Here is a 25,926-nt window from a genome sequence, read left to right on the forward strand (position 1 = left end):
GTTGTGGAAATGGTAAAAATAGGCAAACTAAATCTAGTAGAAACACAGTTTAACAAATATATATACAAGTTGGTATGTGTATATATATATGCAAATACATAAACATGCATACATACATATGCACACAAAACATGTTTAGAGTCACTCATTAAACAACACTTACTGATACCTCCTCATACCTGGCACATACGTATAGGTTCACTATCCATTTCCAAGAAAATAAAATGGCATAACTAACAATAAAAACACTCAAACACTGGGAAGTTAAAGTAAGATAGAGCTTTACATGTCTTCAAGAATTCCCAAAACTTCAAGTAAACACAAAAGAAACTTGTATAAATTCCAGGAACAGAAAGACATAAAATCAAGTCAAATAATTGGTTGATTCTGTCCTCATCACCCTGCCACTGACTTAAAAGAGGAGTTCCCTAACATACTACAATAACAGAAGAAAACAGAGGATAAGTACAAATCTTAAGGACAGTGCATTCTTTCTTCCTACTCTAAGACTTCATTGGGCTTCTAAAGGGTTATAAGTTATATATTATTTCTGCTCCAAAATAACTTTTTAGAACACAAGTTCTTTCTAAGTTGGAAATTTATCATCAAACGCTGTTATTCCTACTGTTTGGAAGTTTTATCTCTATCTTCTAATCTAGAATACAGTTTCCCATGGAAAGTAAATTGTAAATGGTGTTTCATGTCTGACCATAAGAGCTTGCATACTTGAAGTTTAAGACTAATGGACTCATGTGATCTATACCTCAAAATGCATTTATTTAACAAATACTGACCTTTGGTCAAGGGCAAACAGTTACTCTAAATTGGAGGATTTAGAAAATTGTTTTTGAGGGAAAATGAATCTCAGAATCAAGAATACACTTTAACCCACAACTACATACTGTCAGGCATTGATGAGTTTGTCTTCATGATGAGGATGTGAGAGGACAGACCCTTATTAAACCTCTGAGTTCTTACTCCTACATGTCCTAGGTCAAGGCAAATCTCTAATCTCTGAAACAGAAAGTACTTCTTTAGAGCACTCACCTCAGATATTCTAACCTGGAGAATAAAGGATAATTTCCCATAAGGGGAACAGATGCCAGGAATGTGGGCTTCCTGATATAATTATTTACAATCGGGTCACCCTTAAGTATTTCTAAGTAAGAGATTGCCAGTGTACATGTAGGTATATGAGCATGTGGCATTTATCCTTCTTTTTTATGAATGTGTATCTTTATTTTTTATTTTATTATTATTTTAACATCTTTATTGGAGTATAATTGCTTTACAATGGTGTGTTAGTTTCTACTTTATAACAAAGTGTATCAGTTATAAATATACATATATCCCCATACCTCTTCCCTCTTGCATCTCCCTCCCTCCCATCCTCCCTATCCCACCCCTCTAGGTGGTCACAAAGCACTGAGCTGATCTCCCTGTGCGATGTGGCTGCTTCCCACTAGCTATCTATTTTACATTTGGTACTGTATATATGTCCACGCCACTCTCTCACTTTGTGGCAGCTTACCCTTCCCCCTCTCCATATCCTCAAGTTCACTCTCCAGTAGGTCTGCATCTTTATTCCAGTCTTGCCCCTAGGTTCTTCATGACCATTGTTTTTTGTTTGTTTTTTAGATGCCATAGATATGTGTTAGCATATGCTATTTGTTTTTCTCTTTCTGATGTATTTCACTCTGTATGACAGACTCTATGTCCATCCACCTCACTACAAATAACTCAAATTCGTTCCTTTTATGGCTAAGTAATATTCTATTGTATATATGTGTCACATCTTCTTTATCCATTCATCTGTCAATGGACGCTTCCATGTCCTGGCTATTGTAAATAGAGCTGCAATGAACATTGTGGTACATGACTCTCTTTGAATTATGGTTTTCTCAGGGTATATGCCCAGTAGTGGGATTGCTGGGTTGTATGGCAGTTCTATTTTTAGTTATTTAAGGAAACTCCATACTGTTCTCCACAGTGCCTGTATCAATTTACATTCCCACCAACAGTTCAAGAGGGTTTCCTTTTCTCCACACCCTCTCCAGCATTTATTGTTTGTAGATTTTTTGATGATGGCCATTCTGACCGGTAGGAGATGATATCTCATTGTAGTTTTGATTTGCATTTCTATACTGATTAATGATGTTGAGCATTCTTTCACGTGTTTGTTGGCATTCTGGATACCTTCTTTGGAGAAATATCTATTTAGGTCTTCTGCCCATTTTTGGATTGGGTTGTTTGTTTTTTTGACATTGAGCTGCATGAGCTGCTTGTAAATTTTGGAAATTGATCCTTTGTCAGTTGCTTCATTTGCAAATATTTTCTCCCATTTTGAGGGTTGTCTTTTCATCTTATTTATGGTTTCCTTTGCTGTGCAAAAGCTTTTAAGTTTCATTAGGTCCCATTTATTTATTTTTGTTTTTATTTCCATTTCTCTAGGAGGTGGGTCAAAAAGGATCTTGCTGTGATTCATGTCATAGAGTGTTCTGCCTATGTTTTCCTCTACGAGTTTTATAGTGTCTAGCCTTACATTTAGGTCTTTAATCCATTTTGAGTTTATTTTTGTGAATGGTGTTAGGGCGTGTTCTAATTTCATTCTTTTATATGTACCTGTCCAGTTTTCCCAGCAACACTTATTGAAGAGGCTGTCTTTTCTCCACTGCATATTCTTGCCTCCTTTATCAAAGATAAGGTGACCATATGTGCGTGGGTTTATCTCTGGGCTTCCTATCCTGTTCCACTGATCTATATTTCTGTTTTTGTGCCAGTACCACACTGTCTTGATTACTGTAGCTTTGTAGTATAGTCTGAAGTCAGGGAGCCTGATTCCTGCAGCTTCATTTTTCTTTCTCAAGATTGCTTTGGCTATTTGGGGTCTTTTGTGTTTCCATACAAACTGTGAAATTTTTTGTTCTAGTTCTGTGAAAAATGCCAGTGGTAGTTTGATAGGGATTGCATTGAATCTGTAGATTGCTTTGGGTAGTAGAGTCATTTTCACAATGTTGATTCTTCCAATCCAAGAACATGGTATATCTCTCCATCTGTTTGTATCATCTTTAATTTCTTTCATCAGTGTCTTATACTTTTCTACATATAGGTCTTTTCTCTCCTAAGGTACGTTTATTCCTAGGTATTTTATTCTTTTTGTTGCAGTGGTAAATAGGAGTATTTTCTTTTTTTTTTTTTTCTTCTTTTTGCGGTACGCAGGCCTCTCACTGTTGTGGCCTCTCCCATTGCAGAGCACAGGCTCAAGACCTGCAAGCTCAGCGGCCATAGCTTACGGGCCTAGCCACTCCACGGCATGTGGGATCCTTCCGGACCGGGGCATACACCCGTGTCCCCTGCATCGGCAGGCGGACTCTCAACCACTGCACCACCAGGGAAGCCCGGGAGTGTTTTCTTAATTTTACCCTCAGATTTTTCATCATTAGTGTATAGGAATGGAAGCGATTTCTGTGCATTAATTTTGTATCCTGCTACTTTACCAAATTCATTGATTAGCTCTAGTAGTTTTCTGGTAGCATCTTTAGGAGTCTCTATGTGTAGTATCATGTCATCTGAAAACACAGACCTTTACTTCTTTTCCGATTTGGATTCCTTTTCTTTTTCTTCTCTGATTGCTATGGCTAAGAATTCCAAAACTATTTTGAATAATAGTGGTGAGAGTGGGCAACCTTGTCTTGTTCCTGATCTTAGCGAAAATGGTTTCAGTTTTTCACCACTGAGGATGATGCTGGCCGTGGGTTTGTCATATATGGCCTTTATTATGTTGAGGTAAGTTCCCTCTATGACTACTTTCTGGAGGGTTTTTATCATAAATGGGTATTAAATTTTGTCAAAAGCTTTCTCTGCATTTACTGAGATGATCATATGGTTTTTCTCCTTCAATTTGTTAATATGGTGTATCACATTGATTGATTTACGTATACTGAAGAATCCTTGCATTACTGGGAGAAACCCCACTTCATCATGGTGTATGATCCTTTTAATGTGCTCTTGGATTCTGTTTGCCAGTATTCTATTTGAGGATTTTTGCATCTATGTTCATCAGTGATATTAGCCTACAGTTTTCTTTCTTTGTGACATCTTTGTCTGTTTTTGGTATCAGAGTGATGGTGGCCTCGTAGAATGAGTTTGGGAGTGTTCCTCCCTCTGCTATATTTTGGAAGAGTTTGAGAAGGATAGGTGTTAACTCTTCTCTAAATGTTTGATAGAATTCACCTGTGAAGCCACCTGGTCCTGGGCTTTTGTTTGTTGGAAGACTTTAAATCACAGTTTCAACTTCAGTGCTTGTGATTGGTCTGTTCATATTTTCTATTTCTTCCTGGTTCAGTCTCAGAAGGTTGTGAGTTTCTAAGAAATTTCCATTTCTTCCAGATTGTCCATTTTATTGGCATATAGTTGCTTGTAGTAATTTCTCATGATCCTTTGTATTTCTGCAGTGTCAGTTGTTACATCTCCATTTTCATTTCTAATTCTATTGATCTGAGTCTTCTCCCTTTTTTTATTAATGAGTCTGGCTAATGATTTATCAATTTTGTTTATCTTCTCAAAGAACCAGCTTTTAGTTTTATTGATCTTTGCTATCATTTCCTTCATTTCTTTTTCATTTATTTCTCATCTGATCTTTATGATTTCTTTCCTTCTGCTAACTTTAGGGATTTTTTGTTCTTCTTTCTCTAATTGCTTTAGGTGTAAGATTAGCTTCTTTATTTGAGATGTTTCTTGTTTCTTAAGGTAGGATTGTATTGCTATAAACTTCCCTCTTAGAGCTGCTTTTGCTGCATCCCATAGGTTTTGGGTTGTCGTGTTTTCATTGTCATTTGTTTCTAGGTATTTTTTGATTTCCTCAGTGATCTCATGGTTATTAAGTAGTGTACTGTTTAGCCTCAATGTGTTTGTATTTTTTACAGATTTTTTCCTGTAACTGATATCTAGTCTGATAGTGTTGTGGTCGGAAAAGATACTTGATACAATTTAAATTTTCTTAAATTTACCAAGGCTTGATTTGTGACCCAAGATATGATCTATCCTGGAGAATGTTCCATGAGCACTTGAGAAGAAATATTCTGCTGTGTTTGGATGGAATGTCCTATAAATATCACTTAAGTCCATCTTGTTTAATGTATCATTTAAAGCTTGTGTTTCCTTATTTATTTTCATTTTGGATGATCTGTCCATTGGTGAAACAGGGGTGTTAAAGTCTCCTACTATGATTGTGTTACTGTCAATTTCCCCTTTTATGGCTGTTAGAATTAGCCTTATGTATTGAGGTGCTCCTATGTTGGGTGCATAAATATTTACAATTGTTTTATCTTCTTCTTGGATTGATCCCTTGATCATTATGTAGTATGCTTCCTATCTATTGTAATAGTCTTTTTTTTAAAGTCTATTTTGTCTGATATGAGAATTGCTACTCCAGCTTTCTTTTGATTTCCATTTGCATGGAATATCTTTTTCCATTCCCTCACCCTCAGTCTGTATGTGTCCCTAGGTCTGAAGTGGGTCTCTTTGGACAGTGTATATACGTGTCTTGTTTTTTTATCCATTCAGCCAGTCTATGTCTTTTGTTTGGAGCATTTAGTCCATTTATATTTAAGGTAATTATCGATATGTATGTTCCTATTACCATTTTCTTAATTGTTTTGGGTTTGTTATGGTAGGTCTTTTCCTTCACTCGTGTTTCCTGCCTACAGAAGTTCCTTTAGCATTTGTTGTAAAGCTGGTTTGGTGGTGCTGAACCCTCTTAAGTTTTGCTTTTCTGTAAAGGTTTTAATTTCTCCGTCAAATCTGAATGAGATACTTGCTGGGTAGAGTAATCTTGGTTGTAGGTTTTTCCCCTTCATCACTTTAAATATGTCCTTCCACTCCCTTCTGGCTTGCAGAGTTTCTGCTAAAAGATCAGCTGTTAACCTTAAGGGGATTCCCTTCTGAGTTATTAGTTGGTTTTCCCTTGCTGTATTTAATTTTTGATAGTTTGCTTAATATGTGTCTTGGCATGTTTCTCCTTGGATTTATCCTGTATGGGATTCTCTGTGCTTCCTGGACTTGATTAACTATTTCCTTTACCATATTAGGGAAGTTTTCAACTATAATCTCTTCAAATATTTTCTCAGTCCCTTTCTTTTTCTCTTTTTCTTCTGGGACCCCTATAATTCAAATGTTGGTGTGCTTAATGTTGTCCCAGAGGTCTCTGAGACTTTCCTCAATTCTTTTCATTCTTTTTTCTTTATTCTGCTCTGCAGTAGTTATTTCCACTATTTTATCTTCCAGGTCATTTATCCGTTCCTCTGCCTCAGTTATTCTGCTATTGATCCATTCAGAGAATTTTTAATTTCATTTATTGTGTTGTTCATACTGTTTGTTTGCTCTTTAGTTCTTCTAGGTCTTTGTTAAACCTTTCTTGTATTTTCTCCATTCTATTTCCAAGATTTTGGTTCATCTTTACGATCATTATTCTGAATTCTTTTTCAGGTAGACTGCCTATTTCCTCTTCATTTGTTTGGTCTGGTGGGTTTTTGCCTTGCTCCTTCATCTGCTGTGTGTTTCTCTGTCTTCTCATTTTGCTTAACTTACTATGTTTGGGGTCTCCTTTTCACAGGCTGCAGGTTTGTAGTTCCTGTTGTTTTGGGGTTTTGCCCCTAGTGGCTAAGGTTGGTTCAGTGGGTTGTGTAGGCTTCCTGGTGGAGGGGACTAGTGCCTGTGTTCTGGTGGATGAGGCTGGATCTTGTCATTCTGGTGGACAGGTCCACGTCTGGTGGTGTGTTTTGGGCTGTCTGTGGCCTTAATATTTTAGGCAGCCTCTCTGCTAATGGGTGGGGTTGTGTTCCTGTCTTGCTAGTTGTTTGGCATAGGGTGTCCAGCACTGTAGCTTGCTGGTCGTTGAGTGGAGCTGGGTCTTGGTGTTGAGATGGAGATCTCTGGGAGATTTTCACCGTTTGATATTACGTGGAGCTGGGAGGTCTCTTGTGGACCAGTGTCCTGAACTTGTCTCTTCCACCTCAGAGGCAGAGCCCTGATGCCTGGCTGGAGCATCAAAAGCCTGTCATCCACATGGCTCAGAATAAAAGGGAGAAAAGAAAGAAAGAAAGAAGATAAAATGAAATAAAATAAAATAAGAAAGTTATTAAAATAAAAAATAATTAAAAATTTTTTTTAAAGTAATAAAAAAAAGAAGAAAGAGGAGAGGAACCAAAGCAAAAAACAAATCTACCAATGATAACAGGAGCTAAAAACGATACTAAAAAAACCAAACAAACAAAAAACGGACAGACAGAATCCTAGGACAAATGGTAAAAGCAAAGCTATACAGACAAAATCACAAACAGAAACATACACATACACACTCACAAAAAGAGAAAAATGGAAAAAATATATATATATATATATCGTTGCTCCCAAAGTCCACGTCCTCAATTTGGGATAATTTGTTGTCTACTCAGGTATTCCACAGATGCACGGTACATCCAGTTGATTGTGGAGATTTAATCCGCTGCTCCTGAGGCTGCTGGGAGAGATTTCCCTTTCTCTTCTTTGTTCTCACAGCTCCTGGGGTTCAGTTTTGGATTTGGCCCCGTCTCTGCGTGTAGGTCACCTGAGGGTGTCTGTTCTTCGCTCAGACAGGACAGAGTTAAAGGAGCAGCTGATTCATGGACTCTGGCTCACTCAGGACAGGGGGAGGGAGGGGTACAGAGTGTGGGGTAAGCCTGCGGCGGCAGAGGCCAGTGTAACATTACAACAGCCTGAGATGCCGTGTGTTCTCCCAGGGAAGTTGTCCCTGGGTCACGGGACCCTGCCAGTGGCGGGCTGCACAGGCTCCCGGGAGGGGAGGTGTGGATAGTGACCTGTGCTTTCACACAGGCTTCTTGGTGGCTGCAGCAGCAGACTTAGCATTCATGCCCGTCTCAGGGGTCACGTTGTTAGCTGTGGCTTGCGCCCATCTCTGGAGCTCGTTTAGGCAGTGCTCTTAATCCCCTCTCCTCATGCACCAGGAAACAAAGAGGCAAGAAAAAGTCTCCTGCCTCTTCGACAGCTCCAGACCTTTTCCCGGACTCCCTCCGGGCTAGCTGGGGTGCACTGGCCCCCTTCAGGCTGTGTTCACGCAGCCAACCCCAGTCCTCTCCCTGGGATCTGACCTTCGAAGCCCGAGCCTCAGCTCCCAGTGCCTGCCCACCCCGGCGGGTGAACAGACAAGCCTCTCGGGCTGGTGAGTGCTGGTCAGCACCGATCCTCTGTGTGGGAATCTCTCCGCTTTGCCCTCCGCACCCCTGTGGCTGCACTCTCCTCCGTGGCTCCAAAGCTTCCCCCCTCCGCCACCAGCAGTCTCCGCCCGCAAAGGGCCTCCCTAGTGTGGAAAGTGGAAACTTTTCCTCCTTCACAGCTCCCTCCCACTGGTGCAGGTCCCATCCCTATTCTTTTGTCTCTGTTTTTTCTTTTTAATTTTGCCTTACCCAGGTACGTGGGGAGTTTCTTGCCTTTTGGGAGTTCTGAGGTCTTCTGCTAGCATTCAGTAGGTGTTCTGTAGGAGTTGTTCCACATGTAGATGTATTTCTGGGGAGGAAGGTGATCTGCACGTCTTACTCCTCTGCCATCTGGAAGCTCCTCCTGCATTTATCCTCATAATCTTGGTGTCCATGAATGTAAAATTTTTTAATATTTATTTATTTATTTATTTATGTTTGGCTGCATTGGGTCTTCGTTGCTGCGCGCGGGCTTTCTCTAGTTGCGGCGAGCGGGGTCTACTCTTTGCTGCGGTGTGCAGGCTTCTCATTGCAATGGCTTCTCTTGTGGAGCATGGCCTCTAGGCACACGGGCTTCAGTACTCGTGGCACACGGGTACTGTGTGCCAATGACTGTGTTGTATAACCTTTGGCAAGTTTTGAGTTTCAGTGGGCCCATTCACAAAATGAGGGTAAATCATAAGATCCAGATTGTTGTGAGCTTCAGATGAGTTAAAACATACAAAGTGGTTAGAACATTGCCTGGCACAAATTAGTGCCACAATAAAAGTTAGTTTAACACACTATAATATTATCACTATCACTATTACTACTACTACGACAAGAGCAGTACATTTAAAATATGATGTAATATGGATAACTCATAAGAACTGTATGTCTATGATTAGAATGAAATCCATAGGGTGTTTTATAAAGTGTCTTTCTGAAAGAAACAAATGAGGGGAAAATAATTCAGTTTCACAAAATCTTTGCTAGAAAGGGTAATGAAAATGGATGATTATAACAGTAGTAACAGGAGAAATCTGGCTCTATTCTTAGCAGTGTGTCTGTATTAACACACTAAATATTCACAAAGACCACACGAGGTTAATACTGTTATCTAATTTACAAATGAGGAAACTAAGCATAGAGAGGTTAATTAAATAGCAAGGAAGGGGGGTGATCAAGATTCAACTCCATGCTGTCTTGCTCTACAGCATCTTGATATGACTATGATACTACAAATTTCTTCACTCACTCACTCACCGAAAGGTTAAATTGCTAACTTGCTATATCCCAAGGATTGTGTTTAGAATTATGGATAACTTAAGATACAATTACCTTCCTTGAGAAGCTCACAGACTCATTGGGAATAAATACAAATAAACACACAGTTAGTGACCTACACACAGGTAGGTGTCAATTACTGAATACTTATTATATGTTAGGCACTTTGCTAAGTGTTTTACGTTGATTAGTTATCCTAACTTAATTCTTACAGCAACTCTACAGAACCAGGTTCTATTATCATTTCAGTCTTATAAATTAAAAAACAAAAAAACCCTGAGGCTTAGAAGGACTAAATATAGGCTTTTGATTTCTTTGCTACACTGACTGTGGTATCTTACATTCTTTAAGAGTTCAGTTAGAACACTGTGAGCAAACAGAAGAAAGAGGACTCAGCACGTGGGGTAGAGGTGGTGGGCATCATTTTGAATTATATCTTGAAAAACAAACAGTAACTCTTCTGTCTGAAAGTGGGAAGGGCATACCAGACAGAAGAAAAAGCATACGCAAAATCATGAGAGCAAGAAATAGCCTAGAATATTCAGATAAAAGAGGTAGTTCTATGCAAGTGGAGAGCAGGGGTATTACAAGTCGGGAGTAAGAGGTGAGTCATATATGGTACGCTGGCCCCAGACTGAGAAGTTCTCTATATATCATACAAAGGAGTCTGCACTTTGTTCTGTAGGAAGTGAGGAGCCAGGGAAGGATCTTAAGAATCTGAGTAAAGAGATCAGATATATACATCTTTATGCAACATAATTAGCAGCAGTGTGGAGGCTGCACTGGAAGAAGTGATTATATGAACAGGGTCCAAAAGCTTTGCAGCTACAAAAGGGATGCACTACAAGAGATGTAGAGTGAGGCTTCATCAACAAAATATTATAACTTATAAATAGAATTCTTGAAGGCTGCTATTACACAAAGGACTTTAAAAAAAGATTATACTATTTGTTTTTCTTTACTTTTTCAGAGTAAACTGTCTTTTTGCAGAGCCTTGTCCTAGGAGTCAGGAGACTCAGATTCTAGATCTGTCCTTGCGTCATTAAACAACTAACAGTGTTTCATATATTGATATAAGATAAAGTGGCCATTTGCTCTTATTTGGAAAACAAATGAAATTATTTTTTTGGAATCTTCAGAAGAAATGTGAACACAAAATATTGTATCATGTTTTTAACTAGTTGTTTTCTTTATTAGCAAACTGAGGCTCTTCTTTTCCAAATATATTTCTTTATAATTTTTAAACTAAAAACCTAAAATGTTCCTATTTTAATAAGCACAACTGCTAAAATACAAAGTGACTGGTACTCAGGTTAATTTGAATTCATATAGAACAAGCGAAGGACAGATAAGATGCAATGTCTTACTCAAAATGGCTGAAAAACTAGAAGTCAATTCAGTTAAGATTATCTAAGTTGAGTGTCAAAGTGAACAAGAAGCAGTTCCAAAAGTTCAAAAAAGCAACTATATTCAAGAAAATGTTCATTAAATACTTACCTTAGTAATAATCCTATAAGTAATGAATGTTTCAATTGTAGTAACATGGCTTTCAGGTTCATCAACTGTAATGAAAAGATCTTTCAAATCTGGCTCATCTTCAAACTTGACTTGGTTTATCATTGATAAAGGGGATGTTGGCATCACAGGGCTGAAGGAATTCATGTCCATCAATGAGGCATCCTAGGAATAAAACAATCAAAAATTAATATCTATAAGGAATAAAAAGTTAAAATCCTCTTTTTCTTAGGCACGACAAATACTAATCAAATATGTCAAGAACAAAAAGGGTAACTGGACTCCTGCTTAAATAAGGTATATGGAATATGTATTTTTATCTCTGCTTCTTCTCAAAATCCCACTTTAAAAATGACAGTAAAGAAACAAAGACAGAACAAGACAAAAAGTCATAAAAAGGCATAAACCCTCAAGGTAAAAAGAAGAGACTAAGCAAACAAAGTTAACTACTGTTTTGAAAACTGATGGTTGAGTGGTAACTGAAAAGCAGTGCAGAAACAGCTAGAGTAAATGTAGGAGAGAATGGTAGACCAGGAAAAAGAAGGCACATTTATGACACAGGATCACAGCGACACTCAAGAATTAGAGGTGCCAGGAACCTGTGGACATAGAATGCTGGAAGAGTTAAACCAGAGGATTGGTTGAAAAGCTCATAAAACAAAAAAGGAGTTAGTACCTCAGATTCCCTCACCTACCCCATGCAATCAGGTGACTTTTCTTCCCCAATTTTGCAAAAAACCTGGAAATTTGCTTTCTGGAGTGTCTCTGAACTCAAGAGCACCAGGCAGGATGGAGGGAGAGAGAGGCCCTATGAAAATACAGATATCACGGGAAAGTCCTACATACCAGAGGAAACGATATCCAGCCCTTTCCCCTCATTTGGCCCCAAGAACGTGGGCAGCAAGATGTTGAATGTCTGCTCAGCTTGTCAGTACCTGGTGCGGGAACTACCGAACATCTCAACATGTGGAAAGCCTCTGATGTGAAAGATTCACAAATAAAGAAACAAAGAGAATACAGGAAGCAGACAGAATAGAGAATATAATGCTTTAAAAATAGATGAACTCATTAGCGATAAGAATGATATCAAATTCATGAATAAAACAGGTGTTATTTTTCAAAAAAATTCAGAGAACAACAGGAAAACCAATAAAAAAGGAGACTCGTGAAAGTTGAAATATGATGGAAGGATAAAAACTCAAGCGGAAGTTCAAAAGATTTAACTTGAGAACTAAGCTGAACCAAAAGAACATGGGATGGAAAAGGAGAGAGAAGTATTTTTAAAAATTAGAGGATCCAGGTAGATAGTACCTGAATGAACAGAATTCCAGAAAATGAAGAAGGAAAATGTCCTCTGAATTGAAGTATTTCCAGGTTGGCAGGGCCTAGCAGGCCTCCTCAAAATGAAGAGGACAGTAGTGGGGTGGGTAGTATCCCTACAAGCATCTATCACCATGCCATTTCATACCAGTGGGGATTTTCAATTCCTAAAAGCTTCCAGAGAGACTATAAACAGGTAAAATACAATAGGAATGGCTTCAGATTTCTCAGTGGTAACACTGGAAACTAAATGATAATAAAATAGTATCTTCAAAATTTTTAGAGGAAAATATTTCCTACCTAGAATTATATACATAGCCAAACTGTCATTCAAGTATACAGGTAGAATGAAGCCATTTCAGATAGGAAAGACTTCAAAAACTGACTTTCCATGTACCCATTCTTACACATTCTTTGGAAAACTCTTCACTTTTCCAAAATAAGGGCATATACCAAGAAAGAAGAAATATACCTGAAAGTAAGAGATTCAACATAGAAGAGAACTAAAGGAAATTCCTTGGATGACAGTGAAAGAACAGACTTAGAGAACAACCTATACAGACTACAGCAGAAAGACTCCGGGGGGCAAGGAGATGAAGAGGGAAAGAATAAAGGAAGAGAGGGAGGAAGGAAAGAGAAAGAGCAAAGGAAAAAGGGAAAGAGAATGAGGGAAGGAGGGAGGGAGGGAGAAAGGAAGGAAGGGAGGAGGGAAGTGGGGAGGGAGGGAGGCTGACAGAATACCTGATACATTTAAGCATAATGAAAGGAAGCATGCTATATTAGATTTTGTAGATGAATTGGTGCAAAAAAGCCAAGAGGCAGAGAAAACAAGAGAGGGAGAAAGGGAGGGCCTAAAATAAAGGAATGAATGAATGATGAACTCTAAAGAAAACAAAAGGTACAAGTATGAAAAATGTAATCATAGTTCATTACATGGCTTAACTGTGAATAAAAATAAATTGTTCTTAATACTGAATTTAACTAAACATGGTGATACAGTTATATTAAGATAATGGGGGGAAAAACATATGTATATGTTAGAAGGAAGGAGACATTGCCTATAAAAGAGTTTCAAACATGCCAATACCATGAAGGAAAAGGAAGATGAGGAACTGTTCCAGACTGATGCAGACCAAAGAGACACAAGAGCCAAAGCAACATATGATTTTGGATTGGATTCTGTTCCAAAGGAGAAGAGGCTTTGTTTTTTCTCTCTAAATGATATTATTGGGACAACTGAAAATTTTGAAAGGGTCTGTGGATTAGAATATAGTATTATGTCAATATTAATTTCCTGATTTGCATACTTATACTGTGATTACGCAGGAGAGTGTCCTTATTTTCAAAAAATATACACAGATTTAATTAGGAGTAATAAAACATGTCTCTAATTTACTCAACTTGCACACACACAGAGAAAACAAATGTTGTGAAATGGTAATAACTGGGAAATCTAGATTCTTTGTGGTATTCTTGCAACACTTCTCCAAGTTTGCAATTATTTCAAAATAAAAAGTATATTTATAGTTTTCAAAAGTCAAATCATCTGACAAGGCTTAAAATAAAACGAAACAAATTTAAGAAGCAGCATCACATGCTCCACTATTGCTATTACCAGTTCATGCTCCTCAGAAGCAAATTCAGAACTCTATTAGCTAGTTTTGTTCCTTGTTACCTTCCTTATTTCAAAATAACATATATTTTCTTTTTTCTTTAATTTTTCAATTTTCATATTATCAGTAGGTTTCCTACTAAGGAGGATGAAGAGTATTTATTTAAGCCAATTAATTATATGAGTATAGACTCAGAATCCTATTTTACTCAATGGGTTATAATCCATTAATATAATTTATTTTGATGTTCTAAGTGTCCAAAATTTCCCTAGTAGGAGCTCCTTAAAGCTGGCATCTGTGTGTTTTTGATATGTCTTCATTATTCCTTGAGCACTTTATTTTCTGGCATAGCAAGATGTTTCAGATTTATGTTATATTTTCCCTGCCCCAGTCATGGAATCAGACATTTCTCCAAGGAGCTCTGGTTTCTTTTAGAGGAGACTGGTATTTAGAAAACAAGATATAAATGCTAGAAAATATATGTATATTAGGCATGATTTAGACCAAGGAATAGAGGACAAATTACAGTTGAGTTGATCAGACACACAAAAACATGGAGACAATAAATGTCTTGCAACAAAAGTTTAGTGAAACAAATTATGGTATATACCTACAATAGGATACAATAAAGTCTATCCATATACTAGAATACAATAAAGTGATTAATATATTAGAAGAATATATAGTAACTTGGAAAAAGATTCCCAGTATGGTATTAAGAGAAAATATTAGCTTATAAAATTTGTATTCAACTAGATTCTAATGCATGTACGTGTATTTATGTGTGTGTATGACAGAGGGGGATCAGAGGGTAGGAGAGAAAAAGTGAGAAATAGTGCACTCACGATATGCGTGCACTCATGAACTTAGAAGCTATACAAAAAAGTTAACAGAAGTTATTCCAGGTGTTGGGATTGCTGTTGAGTTTAAAATTTTCCTGTCTGAGTTGCTGTATTTCCAAATATTCTAAAATAAACGTGCATCATTTTGAAAAAAGGTTTTTAATTGTTTAGAGTCAACACTGTATCTAACGTGTTCAGAAACAGTAAGAACTACTGTAAAAAAAAAAATAGTAAAAACTACTGAAAAAACTACTGTGAAAAAAAAACAGTAAGTTAAAAGAGCTGTCTAGGGCCATTTTGGCAGAAGACCTTGGATTACATATTTGATTATCTGTTATTTTTTCTTAATTCAAAGTTGTATAGTCAAATATGAAATTTAAAAATATGTCCGGAATCACATGAAAATGGGATTGTCAAAATAAATTATGGGATGCTAACACAATGGAATACTAAGCAGCCATTAAAACCAGAATTTAGAGGTTTCAAATAAATGTGCAATCAGCATGTACAAAAATCTCTCTCAATTATCATTTCATATAAACAGTAGTTTTTTAAGTTGATGGGCAAATGTGCTTTAAATTTCACTGACAGTGCATACAACCATGTGCTTTGGCGTTCTTTGTAGTCACCCTCTTAACTCACCACAACCCACTTCTTTTACCTACTACATAATTTAGCATTCTATTTCTTCTGCTTAAAATGCATCCTTTTGTAGAGTGGAAAAGATCTGCCTGAATTTATAAAGGCTCACAATTCCAATGAGTGTAGTGTGGTGTCATAAAAATATGCTTCAATATCTAGCAAAGGAAGAAAATTACAGGCTGAAATTTAGCAACATCCAAGATTTCAGTAGAAGGATGTAAATTACTATGAATCACTCAAAAACATTCTTAAAACCTCAATAAAAGTGACTATCCAAAGAGTTTTATATTCACTTCAAAAAAAGGAAAGAAAATATACTGACAATACTTAAAAGATTTACATTTGGACACGAATAAGTAAAGACAATAAGTGTTTGAGAAGATCCAAAGAAGTAACTGACCAAAAAGAACTTCATTTAACTTTTTGTGGTTGATGCTTTTCAGGAGAAATGGATGGTTAAAATTTGTTCTTTCCAAACAAAGTTCTTACTTCCACAATAACGCATGCCTCTTTCTCCTGCTAGTTCTCTCTGTCTTTCTCCCCGTCCTCAATCTCATTTATACATTCGTTCATTCTCAGCATTTGGATATACAACCATTATCCTATGATATTTCACACAATGAAAATACATCTTTTCATTTTTTTTCTTCAAGAGATTAAAGCAGAAGGGAAATTATTTGCATGGTAAATCTCTACTTCTTAAATAACATTGAATACCTTTCTTATAGCTAGCATAGTGAAAACACACTCACACAGGCACACACCAAAAAATCTTGGGATGGTTTCAGGCTGAGATTTGAATATGTATAATAGAGAAGTAAGCCAAATTGTCACAGGAAGTCATTGTCTTTTATCCTTACTGCAAATCAACACATTCACTGTAAGAGAAACCATTTAAGTGACTTTGCTGAAATGAATGGACATTAGCACTGTGCTAGCATAATACTGAAATTTGTTGACAAAGTCACTTACAAATTAAGGGTAAGTTCTCTTTGTTCTTATTTTTGGTTTATTATAAGCATTTGTTGTGGGTTGAACCATGTCCTCCCAAAATTCATATGTTGAGGTCCCCCAGTACCTCAGAATGCGACCTTATTTGGTGACAGGGTCTTTACAGAGGCAATCAAGTTAAAATGAGGTCACTGGAGTGGGTCCTGATGCAATATGACTGGTATCTGTATAAAAAAGGGGAAATTTGGACATAGACATTCATAGAGGGAAAACATGAGACATAGGGAGAAGACAGCCATCTACAAGCCAAGTGGAGAGACTGGGAATAGATCCTTCCCTCACTGCCCTCAGAAGGAACCAATCCTGCTGACACCTTAATTTCAGATTCTAGCTTCCAGAACTGTGAGAAAATAAATTTCCGGCTGTTTAAGACACCTAGTCTGTGGTACTTTGTTACGGTAGCCCTAGCAAATGAACAGCATTTCTGTATATAGAGTGGTACATAATAAATATTTAAGGAAGGAAACAAGGATAGAAAGGAAGGAAGGAATTATAATTAAAATATTTCATCCTTGCTCCATTAATTTTTTTTACAGGTTAACAATCAACTTCAGTAATTTCTGAGAAATGTTTTTTGCCTCCCACTTTTAATGCTATTAGATGGTTCCAACGTTCTACTATTGAAATAAATAAAATACAGAGCTGAAATTTAAAACAAACAATGACTTGCCAATATTTGAGTGCTCAGGAAATAAACTCCAAAAGAAACAGGTTAAAAGGTGAGATATGAAGGTGTCCTTCCTTAATATCCTTCACTAAGATGCTACTCGGGAACATCTCATAAATATAACATGAATTACTCTGATAATACTAAATTGCAACCACCATCTGTGCACAAACAACTATTTTCTTTTTACAAGTAGAGGGAAAAAAATCAATGTGAGAAGTGTGATAAATCAGAATACTGGCATGAAAAGGCCATGCAAATAAAATTGCTGATGTACAAGAAACACGTACACCAAGAGACATCTGGTAAAAAGCAACTTAAAGTGGAAGGAGTTTGAGAAACCATGTTGTTATGAGGGACACTCATCTTGATGGGCCTAAATTTAGACTTACCAGCTGTGTTTTGGTTTACAACTCTTTCCAATCTGCCTGCTTATAATAATAATAAAAAATTAGAAAGGCCTTCTGTGGAACACTGTTGGAAATGTGATTGGGGGAAAAGCCAGCCTATGTCGTGTTCTATAAAGGGGCATACAACACTCAATAATCTTGTTTGACATAATTTCCAGTGCTATGTAGTATATATACCCTTGTATGCATATATCATAATCTATTTATTCATTTTTCTGTTTCTATTTTCTAACAGTGTTGCTTTGAATATACTTGGATTTTTTCAGGTTTTGTGCACTATGAAGTTATATACTGACCACAGATATGTTTCACATAATTTTGTTTGACATAATTTTCCACTCTGGCAAAAAAAAAAAAACTGGTATATTAAAAGAAAAAGTCTCTGTAGTTAGGCAGAACTAAACTTAATTCAAGTTTACATATATATACAGCTGTGTGAACCTGGTCAAGTCACGTTACTTTTCTGAGATTCAGTAACATCAGAGAGGTCATATCTCACCTTGGATCACAGAGGATAAAAAGAGATGAATAAATGTGGGGTATACATTGTCTCCTTGAAACCTTCATGTGAATTATATAAACCTTACCATGACCCCACAGAGTATGTTCTATTTCTTTCCCTTTTATAAACCAGCTAGCAATACTATTGAGTAGGTACTCTTTTACCTCTTGTTTTCCAATGAGGAAATAGGTTAAATCACTTGTTCAAACTCTTAACTGCTATTAAGTAGAGGAACAAGCATGTGACCACCACCTAACTGCCAGTAAGTCAAACGTACTGGGAGTTGTCACTGAATTCAATTTTCAGTTTCCCACAAAATTAAACAGAAATCTAAAGCAAGAATAAATCAACCTCTATGGTTAAAATATAGTCATGTAGTGGACAAAACCTAAGGAAGTACAAAAACATTCAAGGCAGCCCGTAAGAATGGATAGATAAATTGTGGTATATGCATACAAAGCTTTATATATATATATAAAACACAGCAATGAAAATCAATTACAACTTCATGTAAGGCCATTGATAAATATCACAAACTAAATATTAGAAGAAAAAAGATCAAATCAGAGAAGAATTCACACAGGACAACATCATTTTTTAAAGTCCTAAAACATACAAGGTCCAAATTCACATAAATCCTTAACAAATAGTGCTTCAAGATACATATACAGATCTCCCTTGACTTACAATGGGTTTACATCCCAATAAACCCATTGTTAATTGAAAATATCATAAATCAAAAATTTATTTAATACACCTAACCTACCAAACATCATAGCTTAGTCTAGACTATCTTAAATGTGATCAGAACACTTACATTAGCCTACAGTTGGACAAAATTATCTAACACAAAGCCAGTTTTACAATATAGTGTTGAATATCTCATGTACTTTATTGAATGTTGTCTGAAAGTGAGAAACAAATGGTTTTATGGGTACAGAACGGCGTCAAGCGTATCGGTTGCTTCCCCTCGTGATCGTGTGGCTGACATGGAGCTGTGGCTCACTGCTGCTGCCCAGCACCAGGAAAGCTTATCTACCACTGCTCGAGAACAGATCAAAATTCACAATTCAAAGTATCGTTTCTACTGAATGTGTATCGCTTTTGCACCATAAAGTCTAAATATCATTAGTCAAACCATTTTAAGTTCAGGACCATCACTTTTATGAAAACCAAATGAATGATAAAAACAAAATTCAAATTATTATTTTTTTTTAAGCATGAGAGAGAGAAAGAATCTTGGAGAGGGCCACACAGGGAATGCAGGCATACCTCATTTTATCATGCTTCACTTTATTGCACTTCACAGATACCATGTTTTTTACAAGGTTTGTGGCAACTTGGCATTGAACAAGTCTATAGGTGCCATTTTTCCAACAGCATTTGCTCACTTCATGTCTCTGTGTCACATTCTGGTAATTTTTGCAATACGACTTCAAACTTTTTCATTATTACTATATTAGTTATGGTGATCTGTGATCAGTGATCTTTGATGTTACACTGTGATTGTTTTGGGACATCACGAACCACGCCCATATAAGATGGTGAACTTGATGTTTGTGTTCTGACTGCTCCACCCACTGATTGTTCCCCCATCTCTCTCCCTCTTCTTGAGCCTTGCTATTTGCTGAGATACAACAATACTGAAATTAGGCCAAGTAATAACCCTACCATGGCCACTAAGTGTTCAAGTGAAAGGAAGAGTCTCAAGACTCTCACTTTAAATCAAAAGCTAGGAATGATTAAGCTTAATGAGGAAGGCATGTTAAAAGTCAAGATAGGCTGAAAGCTAGGTCTTTTGTGCCAAACAGTTAGCCAAGCTGTGAATGCAAACAAAAACCTCTTGAAGGAAATTTAAAGTGCTACTCCAGTGAACACACAAATGATAAGAAGGTGAAACAGCCTTATTGCTGATATGGAGAAAATGTTAGTGGTCTGGATAGAAGACCAAACCAGTCACAACATTCCCTTAAACCAAAAACTAATGCAGAGCAAGGCTCTAACTCTCTTCAATTCTATGAAGTCTGAGAGAGGTGAGGAAGCTGCAGAAGAAAAGTCTGAAGTTTGCAGAGGCTGGTTTATGAGATTTAAGGAAAAAAGCCATCTCTATAACATAAAGTACAAGGTGAAGCAGCAACTGCTAATGTAGAAGCTGCAGCAAACTATCCAGAAGCTCCAGCTAAGATCATTAATGAAGGTTGCTACACTAAACAACAGATTTTCAATGAAGATGAAATAGCCTTATATTGGAAGAAGATGCCATCTAAGACTTTCATAGCTAGAGAGGAGAAGTCAATATCTGGTTTCAAAGCTCTTCTTAGTGGCTAATGCTGCTGGTGACTTTGAGGTCAATGCTCATTTACTATTCTGAAAATCTTAGGGCCCTTAAGAATTATGCTAAACTGACTCTGCCTATGCTCTATAAATGGAACCACAAAGCCTGGATGACAGCACATCTGTCTACAACATGGTTTACTGAATATTTTAAGCCTACTGTTGAGACCTACTGCTCAGAAAAAAAAAAAAAAAATTCCTTTCAAAATACTACTGCTCTTTGACAATGCACCTGGTCACCCAAGAGCTCTGATGGAGATATACAGTGAGATTGATGTTTTCATGCTTACTAATACAACATCCATTCTGCAGCCCATGGATTAAGGACTTTCAAGACTTTCAAGACTTATTATTGAAGAAATACATTTCACAAGGCTATGACTGCCATGGACAGTGATTTCTCTGATGGATCCGGGCAAAGGAAATTGAAAATCTTCTGGAAGGATTTCACCAGTCTAGATGTCACTAAGAACATTTGTGATTCATGGGAAGAGGTGAAAATATCAACATTCACAGGAATTTGGAAGAAGCTGATTCCAACCCTCATGGATGACTTTGAGGGGTTCAAGACTTCAGTGGAGGAAGTAAATGCAAATGTGGTGGAAATAGCAAGAAAATTGGAATTAGAAGTGTGAAGATGAAGTGAACTGCTGCAATCTCATGATAAAACTTGAATGGATGAGAAGCAAACAAGTGGTTTCCTGAGATGGAATCTACTCCTGGTGAAAATGCTATGAAGATTGTTGAAATGACAACAAAGGATTTAGAATATTACATAAACTGATACACTTAGTTGATGAACCAGAGGGAGGGTTTGAGGACTCACTCCAACTTTGAAAGAAGTTCTACTGTTGGTAAAATGCTATCAAACAGCATTATACGCTACAGAGAAATCATCTGTAAAAGGAAGAGTCAACTGATGCTGAAAATCTCATTTTGTTGCCTTATTTTAAGAAACTGCCACAGGCGCTCCAACCTTCGGCAACCAACTCCCTGATCAGTTAGCAGCCACCAACATTTCTAAGTGCCAGGGATGCACCTTAGCACCATACACTTGCATTATTTCATTTAATCCTCTCAACAACCTGATGAAAGAAAGCTCAATTATCATCACCTGAATTTTACAGATAAATAAGCTTGTACCATAGGGATAATAATAATTCTCCCCAAATCACTTATTTCTTAATTGGAAGAGCCAAGACTCAGTCACCACTACCATCACCACCACCCATGCACACACACCAAAAGCACCTAGTATAGCACCTTTATTTCACTTAACAAAAGTTCATTGAATGTCAACTATGTATCAAGCACTAGGCTGGGATACAACAGTGGCCAAGACTGGCTGGCATGGTGCCTTCTCTCATGAAGCTTACACGATAGTTAGGGGGGAGGGTAACAGATGATAACCAAATAAAAATATAGAGAAACAAGATAAGTCCAGATATAAATAAGTGTTGATAAACAGGGGAGTAAATTCCAGATAAAGTGGAATGAATTGCTGGAGTAGGTGGTTAAGGCAGGAAGTGAGAGGAATGCTTTTGAGAGAGCTGTCAGGGAAGGTGTCTTTAAGGAGGTGATGTGAGAAGAAGCCAGCCATGAAAAACACTGACAGAAGAGCATTCCAGTTAGGGGAACCAAAAATGCCTAAGGCAGGAAAGGACTTAGGATGTTGGGAGACTAGAAAGGAGGTAAATGGGAAGAACACAGGCTTTGATGAAGATATAACCAATGAAACTCATTTTGACGTTTACTGTGGCAGAATTTTAAGTATTCACATTTTTATCTTATAGGTCTTGAAAAAAGGGAAGGGAGAGCTCCACGATAAATGAACGTTGCACCTGAAATCCAAAGTAAGATATCTGTTGCACAGCTAGAGGTTTTTAAGGGTCTGTATGATCCTAATCAGACTATTCATGAGCATTAACCAGTAAGAGGTTATTAATCATGACTAATGCCTTTCCATTTATCTCAATTATGCTTGGGTAATTTCTTATCTAGTGGAAATTTTTCTTTTTTGTATTTAACACTCCATAGAAAAAAAATTAGTTTTCCTTACTCAGAAAGGTTCAACATGCCATTTGCATATGATTTTGCCACAAAACCACTGTGGGAGCCGCTATGATTGTTCCCAATAACCCCTTGTCTTTCTATGAAAGGAATACACCTCCTGGTCAGTTACCAGGTAACTTTCAGTGCCTCCTTATGGAAGGAAAATAAGTTTCCCACCCCAGTTAATTTGACCAGTGACTTGCTTTGGATGGTGTCATGTGTCTGGGCAGAAGATTTGGAAGCCATTGCCTGTTTCCACCGGTGCTCATATTCTTTTCCCTTTGCCGCAGGAATGACATGTCCCAATTAGCATCACTCCTTTAATCTTGATCCCAAAATGAAGAAAACACAAGAAGCAGACTCAAAGCCTGGACCAGACTCTCAGTTCAGTCACAGTTGACAGGTACATACCTGAGAAAGAAGTCTTTATTGCAGGTAAGCCACTAAGATCTTGAGGCTGTTTGTACTACCGCATTATCTAGTGAAACCTAACAAAAAAATACCATTCAACTTTCAACCAGGTTAAATACACATAAATATATATGTACATATGTATTATGTATGTATGCACACGGATACACACACTTAACCTTCTCAGAGTTAATACAAAAGAACAAAATAGGAATTTTTTCCCCCCAGTTCTGAAAACTCACATACCAAGAGTTTGCCTTTAGTTTTTGGTCACATATAATAAGGTTTCCATTTTAACTGTAAACAGAATTTCTTTTCCTAATGTTTCATTGTAAATCAGTAATCTCTGTTTTTCATTTTAAAATGAAATTTTTATTTCTTATATCAAAAATTTTTAAACAATGATTTAAAAAAATAAAATATGCTAAATGAAAGAAGCTAGACACACAAAAAGTGCAATTCCATTTATATGAAGTGTCCTAAAAAGGCAAATTTATAAAGACAGAAAATCAATTAGTAGTTGTCTAAGGCTGGGAGTAAAAATGGATATTAACTGGAAATGGCATGATGGATTTGAGGTGGAAGATGAAAATGTTCTAAAACTGGTTAACAGTGATGGTTGTACAACTAAGTAAATTTACTTACAAAAAATCATCTACCCAAAATGGGTGAATTTTGTGATATATAATACACCTCAATAAAGTTAAACACAATTAAAAAGGGGTATGTTATACCAAAGCATTTCTCAAGGCCAAAAAAAATTGTTTCAATTTTAGAAACTACTGATTTAACCTTCTGTTTTATCACAGATGTGTTTTACTGATTTTTATATCAGTATTTGCTAATAATTTTGATTGTCTAACTACACCCTTTTTTATTAATACTATAAGTAGCACTGCATTATCCAACATGATTGGATATATGAAGTGTCAGAGTTATTCAAAAATTCTGTTTAAAATAGACAAAACTTTTAAGCACATAACTCTCCATTTGTTTACTGAGACAACTTTAAAGTATATTCTTAAAGTGACTAAAAATGTTTATTTTAACTTTTAGTCTAATATCCTCATTGAAAAGTGTGGGATACAATTAAAAAATACATGAATAAAATAAATTTGAACACTACAACTGCATAACTGTTGAATCTGTGTTTCCTTCTGATCACACTAGTCACTTGCAAAACTAGCAGGTTCTCAGTTATACTAGAGCATCCTATCAGAACCCCCAAAATGCAAAAATAAAACTCCACCTTCAAAACCCAATAGAATATATTTTATTAAGTTCAAATCTGAAGTCTTTTAACATTATTTTCCCAAAATACTTGTAATAATTTTCCCCATTGCCACTGACCAATAAATAAATAAAATACTGCTATCTGCACAAAAGAGCTCTATAGTTCTTCTTCCTATAGGTTCTCATGGATTTTTTCTTCTTTTGGCTATACAACATCCAATCTTGTTTCCAACCATAACACTGGGTATAGTTTCTGCTAGTGCCTGTCCCTTTCTGCATCTGCATTTCCAGCCTTCAAATCTACTTTGTGAGCTACTATTTCATTCCTTTCCTGCCAGAGTTGATTTCCATTGCTTGCAACCAAGCCCCCGATTGAGACAGGTGCTATTGGCTTCAAAGGATTTATTTTTCCCAAGTAAGAAGGTTTCTAAATGATTCCCTTGGGTTTTCTTATGCTTTGTGTTTATTTCTTCTAATGAAATCTAAATAGGAGCTTTTGTCCAGAATTGACGCTTAACATAGCTCTGTGTCATCCATCAATAATATTTACTCACCATTTGTCAAGACAAATTTGTTTTAAATTCTATTTGGTCTAGTAACCTGATTGGAAAGACCAATACAATACAAACTGAATTTACTGAAAACAGATGATTGGAAAATTACTGCAATAACTGTGTCCATATATACGAAAAAAGGCACGGGCCATATCATTCATTAATGTATTTATTCCATTAACATTTAGAGTTCCTACTCTTCTACCTTCAAGGAATTTAATTTATTGGAGATAGACAAGCAATTAAGATTTTAGAGACGAGAAAAAAATACCTCTTTATAAGGCAAAATGTATTAAGTATTATGAGATTCAAAACACTATTATGGGGAGCACAGAGAAGAAATTATGGGAAGAAATTAATTCTAGCTGGAGAATGAAGAAGCTCTTAAGGAAGAAGTCGCTTTACAACAGGCCGTAAATAACAGAAAGGATTTTGTTTTGTTGACCCAACAGTATATTGTAAGGTGCAAATAAATCATTGAGGAATCCTGTTAAAACACAGATTCTGATTCATTGGTTCTGGAGTGGATTCTGAAACTGCATTTCTAACAAGCTCCCAGGTGATCCAATAGATTCATGGAACATACTTTGACTACTAAGGCGCGTGCGCATGCGCACATGCAAAAGAGAGCGAGAGAGAGAGGTGAGGGGAACCACAGTGTAGCCTAATCACCAAGAGCCTTGAATGACACAATGTGACAATATGTTCTTTATGTTCAGAGCTGGGTGCTCTGGAAACAGTTTTCTGTGAGCACACAGGACAGACTACAGGCAAAACAGAGAAGAAAGAAGACCTTGTGTCTTCTTGTGAACTATTTTAATGGTTCTCAAATGTAAACACAATACTACTTGGGGTTGGAACAGTGGGAACGAGAAGAAGGCACTAATTCTAGAGATACCAAGAAGATAAAACCAACTGGGACATTTCAGATATGTAGGGGACAGGGAAAGTGAGTGAAAGGGATAAACAGAAGGTAAGACCTAGTATTTTATCCTAGATATCTAAGAAATCATCACATCATTAGCAGAGAATCAGATGGAAAAGATAACAGGTGTGGGAAGAGAAATGTAAGAATTAGGGAATGGAGAAACATAGTTCAGTTTGGGAATGAAACTGTAGGGATGAGTTGAGGGGATGAGTAGGACCACCTAATTAAGGCTTTCCATTGCTCCTGTGGTTAAGTTTAGCATGCTAAAATTTCATTTCCGTTTTTTTTTTTTTTTTTTTTTTTTTTTGTGGTACGCAGGCCTCCCAGTGCTGCAGCGTCTCCTCCGGATGTGCAGGCTCCGCGGCATGTGGGAT

General features: G+C 36.9%; 1 protein-coding gene across 4 annotated transcripts in view; it reads right to left on the bottom strand.

Moving 5' to 3' along the window:
• Window positions 1-25,926, bottom strand: part of SNX7 (sorting nexin 7) — a 95,905-nt gene that overhangs the window by 60,635 nt on the left and 9,344 nt on the right. For all 4 annotated transcript variants that reach the window (XM_030868769.3, XM_030868765.3, XM_070046535.1 and 1 more), the window contains exon 2: window positions 11,016-11,198. In XM_030868769.3, coding sequence (XP_030724629.1) covers window positions 11,016-11,198 — 183 coding nt within the window. The remainder of the gene's footprint in view (window positions 1-11,015; window positions 11,199-25,926) is intronic.

The sequence above is a fragment of the Globicephala melas genome, chromosome 1 (assembly GCF_963455315.2).
Source record: "Globicephala melas chromosome 1, mGloMel1.2, whole genome shotgun sequence".
In the NCBI taxonomy this organism is placed as follows: Eukaryota; Metazoa; Chordata; class Mammalia; order Artiodactyla; family Delphinidae; genus Globicephala; species Globicephala melas.